This window comes from Amblyomma maculatum, chromosome 1, assembly GCF_055883805.1.
Source record: "Amblyomma maculatum isolate TAMU_Amacu chromosome 1, ASM5588380v1, whole genome shotgun sequence".
NCBI classification, from domain to species: Eukaryota; Metazoa; Arthropoda; class Arachnida; order Ixodida; family Ixodidae; genus Amblyomma; species Amblyomma maculatum.
Genome location: NC_139344.1, coordinates 115,517,519 through 115,534,144, shown reverse-complemented (window position 1 = coordinate 115,534,144; position 16,626 = coordinate 115,517,519). Strand labels below are relative to the sequence as shown.

Sequence of the window (16,626 nt, the reverse complement as noted above, 5' to 3'; positions counted from 1 at the left end):
GCGTACTGCCACGGCCGTGGCACTGCAGCTGGAAAGTTGGCGTAGTAGCTGGTAGTGTAGTAGCATAGTCTGGCCTAGTAGCGGCGCCAGTGTCACGCTCGGCGAGAAGCCCATGTGCGCCAGTAATGGCTTGGTACGTAAGGGCTTTTTCTCAAATTAAGTTATTTTCCGGGTTTGCCATCCACAATGCTTCGACAACACAAACTTTCGCACCGTGCTTGGCCGTCGCATGCAATATCCAGTGCCGCTTCAAGACTTCTACGACCATCAAGAGGCGAAAAACATATCCTTTCCACTGGTGGGCACCAAGGAGGCGAAAAGTGAGAGATCAGGAGCACATCCTTCCTGAAAACTACACTTTTCTCCAGGAGTTAGCGCAGAAGAAGTATCTGCAGCCAGGTGAAAGCCCACTGAGGGAGGAACCATGGCCTGTGGCAACTTGGACACCGGAGTCGCGCAGGACGGGAGTGATCGGACGTAAGATCGGCATCTACCCGATGTGGACAAGCACGGGTAAGCGTCTACTCACTACGCTGATACAGGTGCTGGACAACCATGTAATTGATTACATTCCTCCTGAGCAGTACGCTAATACGCGGTTTGGCCATCGGGCTAAGGGCCGCGGCTGCTTGGTGGTAGGCGCCGGCAGTGCGGATCCCATGAATTTCAAGGCACCCTACCTGAAGCTTTTCGAGAAGTCTGGCGTCATGCCCAAGAAGAAGCTCACACGATTCCTAATTACACCGGACGCTGCGATTCCACCAGGTACACCGTTGACGGCAGCGCATTTTCGGCCGGGCGACTACGTGAACGTGTACGGAAAGACCCGAGGCCACGGTTTCCAAGGGGTCATGAAACGATGGGGCATGAAAGGTGGCCCAGCCACACACGGCACTACCAAGGCGCACCGGCGGCTGGGAGCCATCGGCGGACCCCGTGGTATCATCCATAAGGGGAAGCGGATGCCGGGACACATGGGCCAGGAGCGAAGAGTGCTCGTGGGTCTCCGCGTATGGCGCATCAACACGCTACACAACGTGCTTTTCGTGCAAGGGCCCGCCGTGCCAGGCCACACACTGGCGCTAGTGAGAGTGTACGACTCGACACACGGCAAAAGGGCCCATACACCCGATGACCCGCCGCCGTTCCCAACCTATTACCCGGATCCAGAGCGGCCGCTCCCCGAGGAGATGTACGACAAGGAGCTGCATCCATTCGAGGCGCCTTCGGTCACGTTCGAGGACGAGGAGGTACAAGTAAAGAAGAAAGCTAAGGTCAAGGCCAAGACAAAGGGCCGAAAGTAGTCATATACATGCTGAATTGCACTGTGCATTGATTCGTTGTAGAATAAACCGATGATCACACCATGATCATGCGAGAATTTTTTGCAGGGTGCAGTATATACTTTGTCTTACAAGATGTTTGCAGCACTGCGAAAGCCAGAGGCACCCTGGTCCAATCAGGATCACACGCACTACAATAGGATATTGTGCTTCTACCCACCTCTTGCCTCCCAAATTGGTGGGGGTGACAGTGGGAGCACAATTCTCTATTATAGTGTGCAGGGGCGAGAGGTATTTAAAAGCACAATTGCAAGGGCTTCTCTGCCTTTCGCAGTGCTGCAGATATCTTGTGAGACGAAGTATAGTAATACTTTAATTTGGGTTAGTTCAATAATAACTGTATAGGATTCTGAAGATGGAGCGAAAGAGAACAAAGACAAAGAAGTCGCATGAGAATGCAGTACAGGCACCACTTCAACTGAGCTTTATTCATGCAAGCCAGCCTGAAACTGTCAGACCACAAATGAGTCGCTGGTTATGAGCGACAAAAATTCAACAAAAGGAAGTGCCACATTCTAGACGAAAAGCAAATCAGTAAGTTAATATAATACCATGACCTCCCAAGTGCACCAGAACAAATGCAAAAACACTTAAAACTTGAATTCAATTACACGTCAAACATACACACTTGTCCAAATCGAAAAAAAAAAATTTTAATTGGCACATTTATATGAACTAAAAAATTTATAGATGAAAGTTTACTGACAAGAAGATTAAAAAAAATTAAGAGGCCATCAATTGTATTGATGTGGAGGATGCAACAGCATTTTTCTTTCATTTGCCCATCTATTCAGAGTCCGATTCTATTCCACTTATGATTCCGTTGGCTTTCACTCACCAATATTCCAGACTTGAGTCACTTCCTATTGCATTTTTATTTCTATTTGCTTCTTTTATTCATATTTTGTGAGTCATTCTTTGTCTAGCATACCTCCTCTCCTCTACAAGTGCAAGGGGGATTTACTACCCATTTGCTAACCCTTGCAAGTGTAGAGAGGGAAACCCCCGTAAGCACCACCTCCCACGGTTAGCAGGTGAAGGGCGTCACACATGCCGAAACTGGACAGTTTTCACCTTCATGGCACTCTTAATTCAAAACTTGGAGGCAACCTATGAAAAAAATAGTCTCCATGTCAATGCAACTGAAGGAACCTGAAGCATCAAAAACAGTTAAAAAGCAGCAAATTACACACAAACTCTGATGAGGCACCGTGAAATTTAACAATACATGGACCCTCTGCATCACTCATTAGATGGCCTGTTTATATATTCGTCTTCAGCATTCTTGATAAAATTACCTTCAACTATCTGTCTCTAAAATCTGTCTTTTCTGCTCTTTAAACTGTTGTTTCTAGTCAGCATTTTTCCCAGGTGGTGCAGTGGTCTACAAAGAAGCACCTTCACTTTTTGCACACATGTGGTCTGTGTTCACTAGCATGCATACTGAAGCAACCAGTTTGCCCTATAATATTGAGACTGCAACATAATTGGCTCAGATACACAACCCTTACCCATACACAGTGCACTCATTCTGATGTTTCATTAAGAATTGACTAGTTATTTTTTGTACTTATTTTTAGTATGAAGTATTCAAAGTTTGCATGGCATTGCCAAAATAATTTGAATGCCATACTAGCTTGCTACTTTTTTGATGCTATGAGACGCTTTATGAATGCAAGGCATTACCTGCCACAATTTTGTTTTGTAATTCTATCTCCCTGTTATCACGAGTTAGCTAAAATTTCTGCAGTAACATTTTTCAAACAGCCAAAATAAAGGATTGCGTGTAAACTACTTGTTTCAGCTGCTGAACATGACTGCAAGAATTTTCTTAAGTCACCTAATGGCATGACTGCTAGAGCAGACTAGAGGGAGTCGACAGTTATCACTTGCTTGACAAGCTTTGAATGAGCACTATCATGAGGTAGCAAATGTTCTTTAGATTTAGGACTGTACGACCTAGCCAAGGTATTGCTTCACATAAACCAGTGTAATATTTAACAACTGCAATTTGCCGTTTACTGGCATCTCCACTGTAAAAATGAGGCCCTGGCTGTTTTTGGTGAGAACGAACGTCTTGTTAGTAACAGCAGAAACTAATTCAGGAACTTGAACTTCCTTCGGAAAAATAAAAAGATTATCAATATACCTAAAGACCGGAACATCATGCAGATTACTTATTTTGCGTTTGATTTCAGTTCTAACCATTGGCAGAAAAATATTGCTGAGGACGTGTTACAGATGAGCCTATACAAGTGCCTTCTCTTTTAAAACAAATTTCCTTCATATGAAGTGTCAAACTGAGTTCAGTAAAAATCTGAAAATGCTGTAAAACTATTACTGCTTATTCTTGCTACATTCTAGAAGTTAACATCACATGTCAACATAATTTCTCTGATAGCATTCAAGAACAGGTTAATATAGTTCTTTGACGTTGAGGGAAGATGCCAATCTATCCCCAGGAAGGGAAGTTTCAAGCTTTTTTACAGCATTCGCCTCCATAGAATTCTGCACAAAAATGGGGTAATTACTTACCAATGCGCCAAGGTGTATCTGCAGGCAGCAGTTGACAAAGCGTTCAAATGTTCCCCTTTCCAATACTATGGTGTGTAGTGGCAATCCTGGATTGAGGGTCTTCACTGCAAAGAATGCTTTACAAAAGCCCTTCCCTTCACGTTTTATCTGCTCCTAGGTGGATTAAAACTAAAATTCAGAAAGGGGTTTTCTGAATTTCTTATTCTGGTGTTGTTTTCTTTCTGAAACAATTCCAAATCACAAAGCTAATAATTGGAAGCACTTTTCTAAGTCTGGCTCTGCAAGTCTACTTATTATTATGCCTTCTGTAAGAAAAGGCAGTGAGAAGTGCTATTATAGTTTCCCAAGTTGGTTTTTAAACCACTGCATTGACTGCTATGTTGAAGCTGATAATACTTTGCACCCATGGTAAATTCTGATAAACGATGAAACAAAGAATGAGGCAGTGTCTCCTATAGTACCTCCTTTGACTGTTACTGAAAATGTCATTCACATACCATCTAGTGCTCCAGAGAACACTACCTAGAAGAACTAGAATTTGGCACACATGGATCAGGAAGCCTGGTACCTTAATGCAAGTCACACATGGTTGAAGGCATGAAACAAATGTCTAGTCCCACTCAACAATGCTGAAAGTGAATTCCACTTTATTTTCCTTCACTTTGTGAACTAATTCTCAGATGTGTTACTCTTGGTCATTCATTTCCGACAAGTAGTAGTGTCACACAGACGAAATTCATGCCACACTTAAGAGGTTGCAGGGATGGTGCTGCCAGCTTCATGTGGGTAGAGGTGAATGACTAGTGCAAGATGACAGCTTACGTGGCATTCTATCATGTGAAATATCACTTCGTGTTGATAAATTCAGCAAACCTAGTGTTAGTGGCATAGCATGTTTTGATTGTGTAAAATATTACAAGGGAATACAACCATATTAAAAAAAAAAAAAAAGGCAATTGAGAAGCTAGGTGCCAGAAAGTACTTGTCGGTAAATATTTCCAGTCTGCTGTAATGACAGATTCCATTTTGGCATTCAGTTCAGTTCAGTCATTCAGTCGTGTCCGACTCTTCGTGACCCTATGGACCATATCACGCCACGCTTTTCGGTCTCTCACTATCTTCCTAACATCATATAACTTCATCTGCAGCGCCTCGAGGATGCCATCTAACCATCGCGTTCGCTGCCTACCCCATCTCCGGTGACCCTCAACCTTTCCCAACATCAAATCTTTCTCCAGCGACTCCTCTCTTCTCATCAGATGACCAAAGTAGCTGAGCTTTAACTTTAGAATTTGACCCTCCAATGAGCAGTCAGGGTTTATGGTCGACAATATCAACTGATTTGATCTTCTGGCAGTCCAAGGAACTCTCAAGATTCTCCGCCAGCACCACAATTCGAACGCGTCAATTCTTCTGCAGTCAGCCTTCTTCACAGTCCAACTCTCACATCCATACATCACAATTGAAAATACCATAGCACATGTTATACGGATCTTGGTTGGCAGACTAATGTCTCTGCTCTTTCATCATCATCATCAGCCTGACTATACCCACTGCAGGGCGAAGGCCTCTCCCATATTTCTCCACTTAACCCGGTTCTGTGCTAGCTGCATCCACTTAACCCCTGCGAACTTCTTAATCTCATCCGCCCACCTAACTTTCTGCCGCCCCCTGCTACGCTTTCCTTCCCTTTGAATCCAGTTTGTTACCCTAAGCGACCACCGGTTATCCTCTCTTCGCACTACATGTCCTGCCCATGTCCATTTCTTCTTCTTAATTTCCACTAGAATGTCGGTAACTTGAGTTATTTCTCTTACCCACTCTGCACGCTTCCTATCTCTTAATGTTACCCCTACCATTTTTTGTTCCATAGCCCTCTGGGTTGTCCTCAACTTAAGTAGAACTCTCTTGGTTAGCCTCCACGTTTCAGCACCATAGGTGAGTACAGGTAAGATGCAACTGTTATATACTTTCCTCTTTAGCGATACCGGTAAGCTGCTAGTCATAATCTGCAAGTGCTTGCCAAATACGCTCCATCCCAATCTTATTCTTCTTGTTATTTCCTTTTCATGGTCCGGATCTGTGGTTACTACCTGTCCTAAGTAGACATATTCGCCTACTACTTCCAGTACTTCGCTACCTAATGTAAACTGCTGTTCCTTCCCGAGGCTGTTGTTCATTACCTTAGTCTTCTGCATATTGATTTTCAAGCCTACTTTTCTACTTTTCCTGTCTAGGTCATCAATCATTATTTGCAGTTCATCCCCCGAGTTGCTTAGCAAGGCAATGTCATCAGCAAATCGCAGATTACTGAGGTATTCTCCATCTACCCTTATCCCTAACTGCTCCCATTCCAAGTCTCTGAATACTTCCTCTAAGCAAGCTGTGAATAGTACTGGGGAGATTGTGTCTCCTTGCCTAACACCTTTCTTTATGGGAATTTTGTTACTTTCTTTATGCAGAACTATGGTTGCTGTGCAGCCACTATATATATCTTCCAGCACTTTCACGTACGGCTCGTCTACCCCCTGATTTCGCAATGCCTGCATCACCGCCGAGGTTTCAACTGAGTCAAATGCTTTTTCGTAATCAATGGATGCTATGTATAAGGGCTGGTTATATTCTGAGCATTTTTCTATCACCTGATTGATGGCATGTATATGATCGATAGCAGAGTACCGTTTCCGAAACCCTGCTTGATCCTTTGCTTGATTTAAATCTAAGGTTGTCCTGATTCTATTAGCGATTACATTAGTAAATACCTTATACGTAACAGACAGTAAGCTGACTGGTCTGTAATTTTTAAGGTCCTTAGAGTCCCCTTTCTTATGAATGAGGATAATGTTTGCATTCTTCCATGGTTCCGGTACCGTCGATGACACCAGGCACTGCGTATACAGGGTGGCCAGTTTTTCTAGCACGATATCCCCCCCCGTCCTTCAGCAAATCTGTAGTTATCTTTTCCAGCTGATTCCGCCCTTTTCATAGTTTCTAATGCTTTCTTGACCTCGTCCTTCGTCACTGGTGGAACGTCTGACTGGTTTTCCCTACCGCTAACCTCATTACGGTCCTGACTACTTTGGCTACTGTAGAGATCTGTATAGAACTCCTCGGCTACTTTGACTATCTTATCCATATCCGTGATGACGTTGCCCGCCTTGTCCCTTATCGCATACATCTGGTTTTTGCCTATGCCCGATTTCTTCTTTACAGCATGCTCAATTTTCTCCATGTTATATCGGCCACCTTGCGCTTATTGATTAGCTTTGATATCTCGGCCAGTTCGATCCGGTCTGTTGGATTAGAAGCTTTCATACTCTGGCGTTTCTTAATCAAATCTTTCGTCTCTTTAGACAGCTTACCGGTATCCTCTCTAATTATCCTACCGCCTACGTCTACCGCGCACTCGGTAATGATATCTCTGAAATTATTGTTCCTTGCTTCTAGGGTAATGTCGCCATCCTTGGTTAGAGCTGAATACCTATTCTGTAGCGAGATCCTGAACTCTTCTGCCCTCCCCCTCACCTCTAATTCGTTAATGGGTTTCTTTCTTAATAATCTGTTGTGTTCCTTCTTCAGATTTAGGCTAATTCGGGACCTCACCATCCTGTGGTCACTGCATCGCACTTTCCCGATTACCTCTACATCTTGCATAATGGCGGGGTTGAACACATTATGAAGTCGATTTCATTTTTAGTCTCCCTGTTCGGACCTTTCCATGTCCATTTCCGGTTCTTCCGTTTGCTGAAGAAGGTATTCATGATTCGTAAGTTATTGCGCTCTGCAAACTCAACTAGTAACTCCCCCCTGCTATTCCTAGAACCAATGCCATAGTCACCTACTGCCTTGTCTCCTGCCTGCTTTTTCCCTACCTTGGCATTGAAGTCGCCCATTAGTACAGTATACTGCGTCTTTACTTTTCGCATTGCCGATTCTGCATCTTCATAGAAGCTTTCAACTGCCTGGTCATCATAACTACATGTAGGTGCAGAGGCCTGTACAGCCTTCAGTTTATACCGCTTATTAATCCTAATTACGATGCCTGCCACCCTCTCATTAATATTATAGAATTCATCTATATTACCCGCTATGTACTTATTGACAAGGAAACCTACTCCTAGTTGTCGCCTCTCTGGTAAACCTCGATAACACAGTACATGCCCATCCTTCAGTACAGTATATGCCTCATTCGGCCTCCTAACCTCACTAAGCCCTATGACATCCCATTTCATACCCTCTAGTTCCTGTAAGAGCACTGCTAAACTAGCTTCACTAGTTAGGGTTCTAGCATTAGACGTTGTCAGGGTCAGTTTCCAATGGCGGCCTGTCCAGCGGAGCCAAGCATTCTTAGCACCCCCTGCTGCGTCACAGGTCTGACCGCCGCCGTGGTCACTTGTTCCGCAGCCGCTGGTGACTGAGGGCCGGGGTTTTGTGGAGCTTATCATCAGAGGTTGCGGCCAATTACTGCACCACGGTGGCCAACTCCTGTTCTGGTGAGGGAGTGCGTTGCCGGAGGTGTTCACCTGCATCAGGTCGCATTCCAAATCTGTTTATGCAATTCCATCGACACGCGGAATTTTTTTTTTTTTTTAATCCGGTGGAGAATTGCGCGGCACCGGGATTTGAGCCCCGGTCCTCTTGCATGCGAGGCGGATGTTCTACCGCTACGCTACCACAAAGGCATTTTTTCTGCTCTTTACTAGGCGGTCAAGGCTAGCCATGGCTCTCTTTCCCAGAAGTAGGCGTCTCCTAATTTCATGGCTGCAGTCTCCTTTCGGGGTTATCTTAAAGCCCAAGAAGAGAAAATCTGTCACAGCTTCCACTTCTTGTCCCTTGATGCTCCAGGACTTGATGGGGCAAGACGCCATGATCTTTGTCTTTTTAATGTTCAGTTTAAGCCCAAACTTCTCACTCTCTTCTTGTACGCGCATCAGACGTCTCTCGAGTTCCACTTCACTTTCTGCCGTTAAAGTGGTATTATCCACATATCTAAGGTTGTTGATACGTTTTCCAGCAATCTTCACTCCAGCTGAAGACTCGTCCAGACCGGCCTTCCTCATGATGCACTCTGCATATAGGTTAAATAGGCAGGGCGACAGAATGCAGCCTTGCCTCACTCCTTTCTCAATCGGAAACCAATCAGTAAGACCATGCCCAGTTCTGACTGTGGCCTCTTGCCCTTCATACAGGTTCCTGAGGAGACAGATGAGGTGAATTGGAACTCCCATCTCTTGGAGAGCTTGCCACAATCTGCTGTGATCTACGCAGTGAAATGCTTTCGCATAATCAATAAAGTAGAAGTAGATGGGTTTCTGGAACTCTCTTGCTTTTCCCATGATCCAGCGAAGGTTGGCAATTTAGTCTCTAGTTCCTCTGCCCTGGCGAAACCCAGCTTGCACGTCCGGAAGCTACTGCTTCCGCATAATCCACATACTGCTGCAGTCTACCTAGGAGGATTTTCACCATCACCTTGCTAGCATGAGAAATAAGCGCGATCGTGCGGTAGTTGGAACAATCTTTGGCACTGCGTTTCTTTGGAATAGGGATGTAAACTGACCTCCTCCAATCCTGTGGCTTCTGCAGGGTTGTCCAAATTTGCTGACATAATGTATACAGAACGTTAACAGCGTCATCATGGTTGAGGTTTTGAAGTAACTCAGCTGGAATGCCATCAATTCCGCTAGCTTTGTTCTTAGCAAGGCTGGCTAAGGCCCATTCAACTTCTCTCTTCAAGATGCCTGGCTCGATATCAGTAATCACAGCTGTCTTATGTTGGGTTTGCACATCCGGGTCCTTCTTGTACAGTTCTGTGTATTCCTGCCACCTCTTCTTTATCTCTGAGGCTTCAGTGAGGTCCTTGCCTCGTTTGTCCTTTATCACGCCCAGCTTAGCACAGAAGCTTCCTTTGATATCTTTGATTGTCTTATACAGAGCTCTTGTGTTCTTTAATTGGCTGTTGTCCTTAACTGCTTGGCACTGTATGTTCAGGACAGCATTCTTATCTCTCCTTGCTATTTTCTGAAAATCCGCATTGAGAACCTTGTATCTTTCTTTTTCCCCCATAACTTTTGCCATCCTCCGTTCCTCAGCTATTTGCAAAGCCTCTTCAGATAACCAGTTTGCTTTCTTGCATTTCTTTTGCTTTGGAACTACCTTAGTAGCAACTTCTTGTATTATATCACGCACATCAGTCCACATCTCTTCAGGCTCTCTGTCTTCTAGATCTAATTCTTGAAATCGATTCCTCACTTCAACAGCATATTCTGATGGAATTTGATCCAGATCATACCTGAAAGGCCTTCTAGATTTCTGTGTTTTCCTCAATCAAAGCTTAAATTTGGCAACAAGAAGCTGATGATCGGTGCCACAATCGGCCCCAGGCCTTGTTTTTACTGCTTGTATAGCGCTTCTCCATCTCTGCCGGCAAAGAATATAATCAATCTGATTCCTGTACAGACCATCCGGTGAAGTCCATGTGTACAGGCGCCTCTTGTGCTGTTGAAAATGAGTATTCACTATGGTCAGGTTATTTTCTTGCCAAAATTCTACTAGCCTCTGCCCAGCTTCATTTGTCTCACCGAGACCGAACTTGCCTGTAATTCCAGATATTTCTTCACTCCCCACCTTAGCATTTCAGTCTCCAATGAGAAAAAGGACGTCTGATGAGGGAGTGCGGTCTAAAAGGCATTGCAGGTCAGCATAAAATCTCTCAACGTCAGCTTCTTCAGCAGTAGTTGTTGGTGCATAGACTTGGATAACTGTTATGTTGAAAGGCTGGCCTTGGATCTGAAGTGAAATCATTCGGTCGTTTTTGGGGTTGTACCCTATCACTGCTTCGCCCATTCTTCTGTTTACTATGAGAGCAACACCATTCCTTCTCCTATATTCGTGCCCAGAATAAAAGACATAATGGTCGCCGGAATTAAATTCTCCCATTCCGGTCCACTTGAGCTCGCTGATACCCAAGATATCAATGTTCAATCTGTCCATTTCTCGCTTGACGACATTCAGTTTGCCTTGCATCATAGATCTTACATTCCATCTTGCTACGTGATATATCTCCTTGCAACATCAGACTTTCCGGTCGCTTCCCAACACATCCACAACTGAGCGTCCTTTTGGCTTTAGCCCAGGCGCTTCATTCATCCTGGAGCTACTAGAAATCGCCCTTTGTTCATCCCCAGTAACATGTGGGACGCCTTCCAACCTGGGGGGGCTCATCTTCCGGCGCCATATCATTAATGCTATTGTGACTGGTCATAGGGTTTTCTTGACAGGAAATACTGGAGTGGGTTGCCATTACCTTCTCTAGTGAATCACATTTTGTCAGAACTCTCTGCCGTGACCTGTCTATCTTGGGTGGCCCTACACAGCAGAGCTCACGACTTCATCGAGTTTCGCAAGCCCCTCCGCCACGACAAGGCAGTGATCCATGAAGGGGTTTGGCATTCAAAGGGCTCCTAAATGGTACTCATGCTAATATTCTAATGCAAAAAATCCGTAAAGGTAGTCTTCATCAGTATTCGAGGCAAATTTAAAAACTGTGTGTGGAGCCTATAATTTACAAATAATTTTCAAAAGGTGCTTATTGCAACTGCTTGCCACCAATTAGGGTGACACCGACACCTCCGCTTGCTGGGTGCGCCCAGTCATTGGATGCTCCCAAGTGACACGGATGGGATGGGACATGGCGGGGTTCCATTGCGACTTTTCATTTTCCCTTGCATGCCAGCGTGCACAGAGTTGAGGGGGGAGAGGAAAAGCATCAATCGCCAATATGTTCGGTGTGCTGACAAAGCTAGCTTCAAAATTTGTATTGCAGAGAGGATTGATGGGATACCTATTACCTGTGCGTGTTTTCTAGTTTTAAATAAATAGCTTTTATTGGGCCTTTTAACCTTGAACATGACCTCTGTAGGAGGTGGCATGTATAAAAAGGCTGCATATTGAGATGTTATTTCTAAGAGGTGAAAGCTACTTGGATTTTCCCAAAGTATATGTAGTAACCAATAAGAAAATATATTGAGAAGTGATTAGTATTCTGGCAAGATATACTGATAAAATACAACAAAATGAAAGCTCAAAATAATTCTTTATTTTCAGAACAAGTATTCGTTGAATTGGTTCATGTCTAACATTATGAAATTGTTCAGTTTAATTTCTATGGCAGACTTGATGAGTACAATCACTCAAGCATTTCACAATACCAAAATATCTGCCCAACATTAGTGCAAAAAGGCTAGTGTAGCAGATCAAGAAGTAGTGCAATCCCTTAAGCAAGGAGCTTACTGCATCCTAGCACCAGGCATGTAGCCAGAATTTCTGTTTTGCTAGGGCCAACCCGACTAGTTTGTTCAAGTCGGGAGAGGGAGGGGGTGGGCTTTTTTGGACATCTCTTTGTAACACTGCAGTGGACACAAATGTATAGTAGGCTGCTTTGCTTAAATTTACAGAGCTTATGGGAGCTGCTTAGAAGCTGAATTTTTGTGCGGCAAACATAAGCATCAAGGAAGTAAAAGGTTTAGTCTATATATTAGTATATTAGGATATTAAGTTTATTTATTTATTTTTTTCATCAGTACTGCCAGCCTTCAAGGAAGGCCTCATGCAGGAGTGGGCGGTACAGTGAAGTAATTGAATGAAAAAAGGACCAAAAAAAAACTACAGAATGATATTTTTCATATTGCTTGCAAACAAACCAGTCTTACACATAAAAAGTGAATGTACGCAAGTACTGACAGTCGGCTAGGGAAAAAAAAAAAAACTAAACAAGAAAGCGGATCACAGCTGTTATGTGCACAACACAATAATAAAAAATCATTCTAGGCATCATGCAGCGAGGCAACCTAAGGGAGAAACAACACATATGAACATGTAACGTAGGCAAGATAAAGATGGGCGTTGCTGCAAGTCGAATACAAATATGCTACTCGGACTAAAGCACACTCAAGAATGACTGGACAGTTGGGTTTTCGACAATGTATGCACTGAGCTGGTTACATTCGCGGATAGTCCTCGGAAAAAATGAATTGCTGAAGCAATCCGTTCTGCAGGCAAATTCTTTTATCGTAAAAAAATGAAAGAAAAAAAATTACAGGGGTTCAACGCTGCTGAACCGGATCTGGAGCGAAAGCTTTCAGTGCAGGCAACTCGCTGTTGTCATTAGTCTCTACCAGGGTGGCAATACCAAGTTCTTGTTATCAACAGCGGCTTCTTCTTGTAGCTACACCTCTTCATGACGTAACTGCGGCTACCCAAGGTCATGAAAACCTATCGCAGTGTAGCTTTCGCTACAAAAAAAAAACTGCAGTTGCCAACTGTGGGCTATGGTACAGGGCATGTGCATTGCTCCACTGAACAGTAAACAATATCATTTTGTAATATTTGACTACATTAAACAAGCCAGGGACACTGACATTCTTGAGCTTATAATCTAGTCCAATGGTTAGCTTTTTATTTAGGTAACCAGAAAAGCTTTATGAGTGAACTACTTTCTGCAACGAAGGAACTGTGGGAGACAGTTACTGCAGACTTTAGTTGCATATCAACTACAACTCGTGCCAGAACTACCTCAGGACCTCTGAGATCATGTGTGTGGCCAGGCCACTAGAAATCCATGATTTAACTGCAACAGTAACACCAATAGCATTTGGTGAAAATCCGGGAGTCATCCCTAAAATGCCACTATGAGTGAACCGTTCGTGCCCCAAGAGTGCTACCCACCACCAACCCACCTACCTACACCCTGCATAAGGCCTTCGCCCACAAGACCCTGCAGCAGTGGAATGAAAAGGCAATGGTGGAATCGAACTCAGAGAAGCACCTACTAAACTCACCCTGCATGTCACAGCCATGATTCAGTTCATAAAACCAAGAGCGAAATGAAATTCAACACAAGATTATTTAGCAGTTGTAAATGAATACCACATTGTTTTGAAAAGTCTTACCCATTATCACAGAGAGGAAAATATGCTAATAAATTTATACTCGGTGTCAAGATACAAACAAGACAAAACATGATGGATGGCAGGTGCAAGTCTTACAACACATTAGCATAACTGGCAATCTATAAAGGTTAGTGAAAAGTCCGGTTTGGATGATGCAAGATTAAGAACAGGCCACAGTATAGAAAGGGCTGGGGAAAAAATAAACCCAACTATGCTGGTCAGAAAGCGAAAAAAAGATTAGAGGGTCTCTTAGATGTCTCTTAAGAGGAGAATGACGAAAATCTACCCTTCCTCTCCTATCATTTGCCTCTCATTGTTTGCCCAAAGGCGCAGTATCTGTCACACTTTCTCTGACAAGTGTGCATTTGGACGGTACACCATCGCTCCTGTCGTGTGGCGTTCCTTGGTGCATGTTCAAGTTTGGGATTGCAGATGGCAGGAACGCTAGACAAGATGAGACTTCTGGTTGGTCGCTTCGAATTTGGCGGCTGAAGACCACTTCTCTGTCGACCAATCAGGTGCACCGCTAGCGTGAACAGCTTTCGTCGAAGACAGTATGAGCCATTCAAGGCTTTCCCCTTAATACCGTCTGCCACGTTACCAATGTTTTAAGGCCCATTTAAAATCTACCCATCGCTGTTTCAGAAGCTAGCAGACTCAGCTTGCTTAACACAAAGTTAGACTAAGAGCTTTTGCCTATTTTGACTTGCTAGATTCATAATTTGTAGTGTGCAACTCTGATGTGCTCAAGCACAGTCACCAGTTAGAAGTTCACATCATTGTGAACACCTGGTGCATATTCTTCGATTCTACCTCTGTGTTAAGTACCTGTGCACTAAACAGTAGTAGCTTCAGGATGGATAGACAGCACTAAAGTGTAGCCTTTTCCTCCTTTGCTGCCTTTTACCAGTGGCTATTCGCGTTTTTCTCTTCAAACATGCTGGGGATTCTTCAATTTTATGTTAAAGGGGACTTTGCGCCAAAAAATCCAGTGTCAGTATTGGCGTTGTCAGTGCAAAATCACGAGCATGGTACTGGCAGGTGGCAGCTAACATGGCCAAGCACTAATTCTTCGATGGCTTGTGCAACTTAACGAGACCACACAATATCAGAAAGTTAGGAGCTGCCAACTTTGGTCTGCTCATTTGAGGTGGGAAGGTGGAATAAGAATAAACCTTGTAGTGTCCTTGGATGCCAAGTAAGGCACACTGTACCCAAGCTATATAGGCATGGTCATATGGCTTGGTTAAAGCGAGGTTTTTTCAACATATTGGCAGTAGACCTGTATGGCCTCCTTGAGATTTGTAGTGATTGGCACCATTGTGGAGTCGCCCCCATAACACTTCAAGCAGGCTTTTTTCTGACACTGGCTTGGCAAGGTTGTTATTGACAAAGAGGCCCGATGGTGAGGTACTAGCTTGTTTTCAGAGCAAAAGCATTAACACTTATGTATTTCTTTGTAGCCGGACGAGTTTCGCAACGGCTCGCAGGAGTTTGCCGTGTCTACTTCACTTGCCTCTCTCCACTGCAATTCAAAATTGATGAGGTAGTCCCGTGCAAATAGCATTTTTCTTTTTTTTTGCAATCTATTCTTCCCAATCCCTTGTGGCTCATTTTAAATTTACGACAAACATTCTCCATGCCTCTAATTTACGAAAATTCTATGTGTATTAGGCCCAGCACGGAATTAATCATGCCTCTGCCCCAGGTATACTGCCACCATTTAGACTACAGCATCCCCAATATCACAAAGGTGGAACTCAACATTCCACTGCTCTTGTGCTTCTCAGTTCATTGGATCTCACCTTTTGTAGGCATTACAATGACCCACCATGCAACAAGAGTGTGTTCTGCTAAATATCACAGTGCCCTGCCATGGCGGTGCAGTGGTTAGGGCGCAGGGCAGCTGTGTTCAAGGATGTGGAATTGAATCCCGGCCATGGCGGCACCTTTTCGATGAAAGTGAAAAGCAATGTGCCCGTATACTGTGCAGTGTCAGTGCAAAAAGCATCTGGGCGACTATCTGAAGCCCTCCACTACAATGTGTCTCATAGCCAGTCATTTCGGGGCTTTAAACCCCATAAACCAAACTAAACCCAAATTCCCCAGTAAAACATTACGAGGCAGTTTTAGTGCATTATTGCACTTCAGAGCAGACTGGAGCACCACTTCCATCCCTGCATATTTTAACTACACTAGCATTAAATCTGCCTCATAAACTACTCATAAACCACAGTTTACAACTGTGCTGCAGAAAGTAACCAAAGTATGTAACCAACTTATGTCAGCACATTTGTCTCCACACAATAGCTTACTGCATTTGCCAGTGAGCTACCTCATAAAAATGTTGCTGCTGAATACTTGCCCCTTGGCTTTGTCCATTCCTTCCTGGTTGTTCCCCTCCACACGTGTAGGGTAGCCTACTGGCCATCGCCTGGTCAACCTCCCTGCCTTTCTATTCCATTTTCTCTCTCCTGGTTTGACCTTTGCAGCAGTATCAAGTTTTCAAACAAGGGCTGCTTGGTGTACCTTACAGCATAGCTCACACTGGTGCATTTGCACTTTGAATGGTTATTAATGCATAAGCATTCAGAGTCTTATGTTAAGAATTGACATCCCCAAAAGTAGTGTACACAATTTCGTCGTAAACGAGAGACCAAAAAATGAATGATTATACTAGATAGAGAATGAAAAAAGCTTGTCTGGTGAAGTTAAGTAATGAGGCAATTATAGCCAAAACGACGTCAAAATAGCCACGCAGAGTAATGGCAACGTCACACATCCAGTCATGCGATGCGTGG

The 16,626-nt window shown here is 44.0% G+C and overlaps 1 protein-coding gene across 1 annotated transcript; it reads left to right on the top strand.

Annotated features, from left to right (window-relative positions):
- Positions 1–58: 58 nt before the first annotated feature.
- On the top strand, positions 59–1,370 carry mRpL3 (mitochondrial ribosomal protein L3). The gene has a single exon (XM_084588839.1). The coding sequence runs from the start codon at positions 126–128 to the stop codon at positions 1,302–1,304; it is 1,179 nt and encodes a 392-aa protein (XP_084444965.1). The 5' UTR covers positions 59–125; the 3' UTR covers positions 1,305–1,370.
- Positions 1,371–16,626: the final 15,256 nt, after the last annotated feature.

Coding starts and splice junctions, on each gene's coding strand:
- mRpL3 (XM_084588839.1), top strand. CDS start 126: ATGGCTTGGTACGTAAGGGCTTTTTCTCAAATTAAGTTATTTTCCGGG.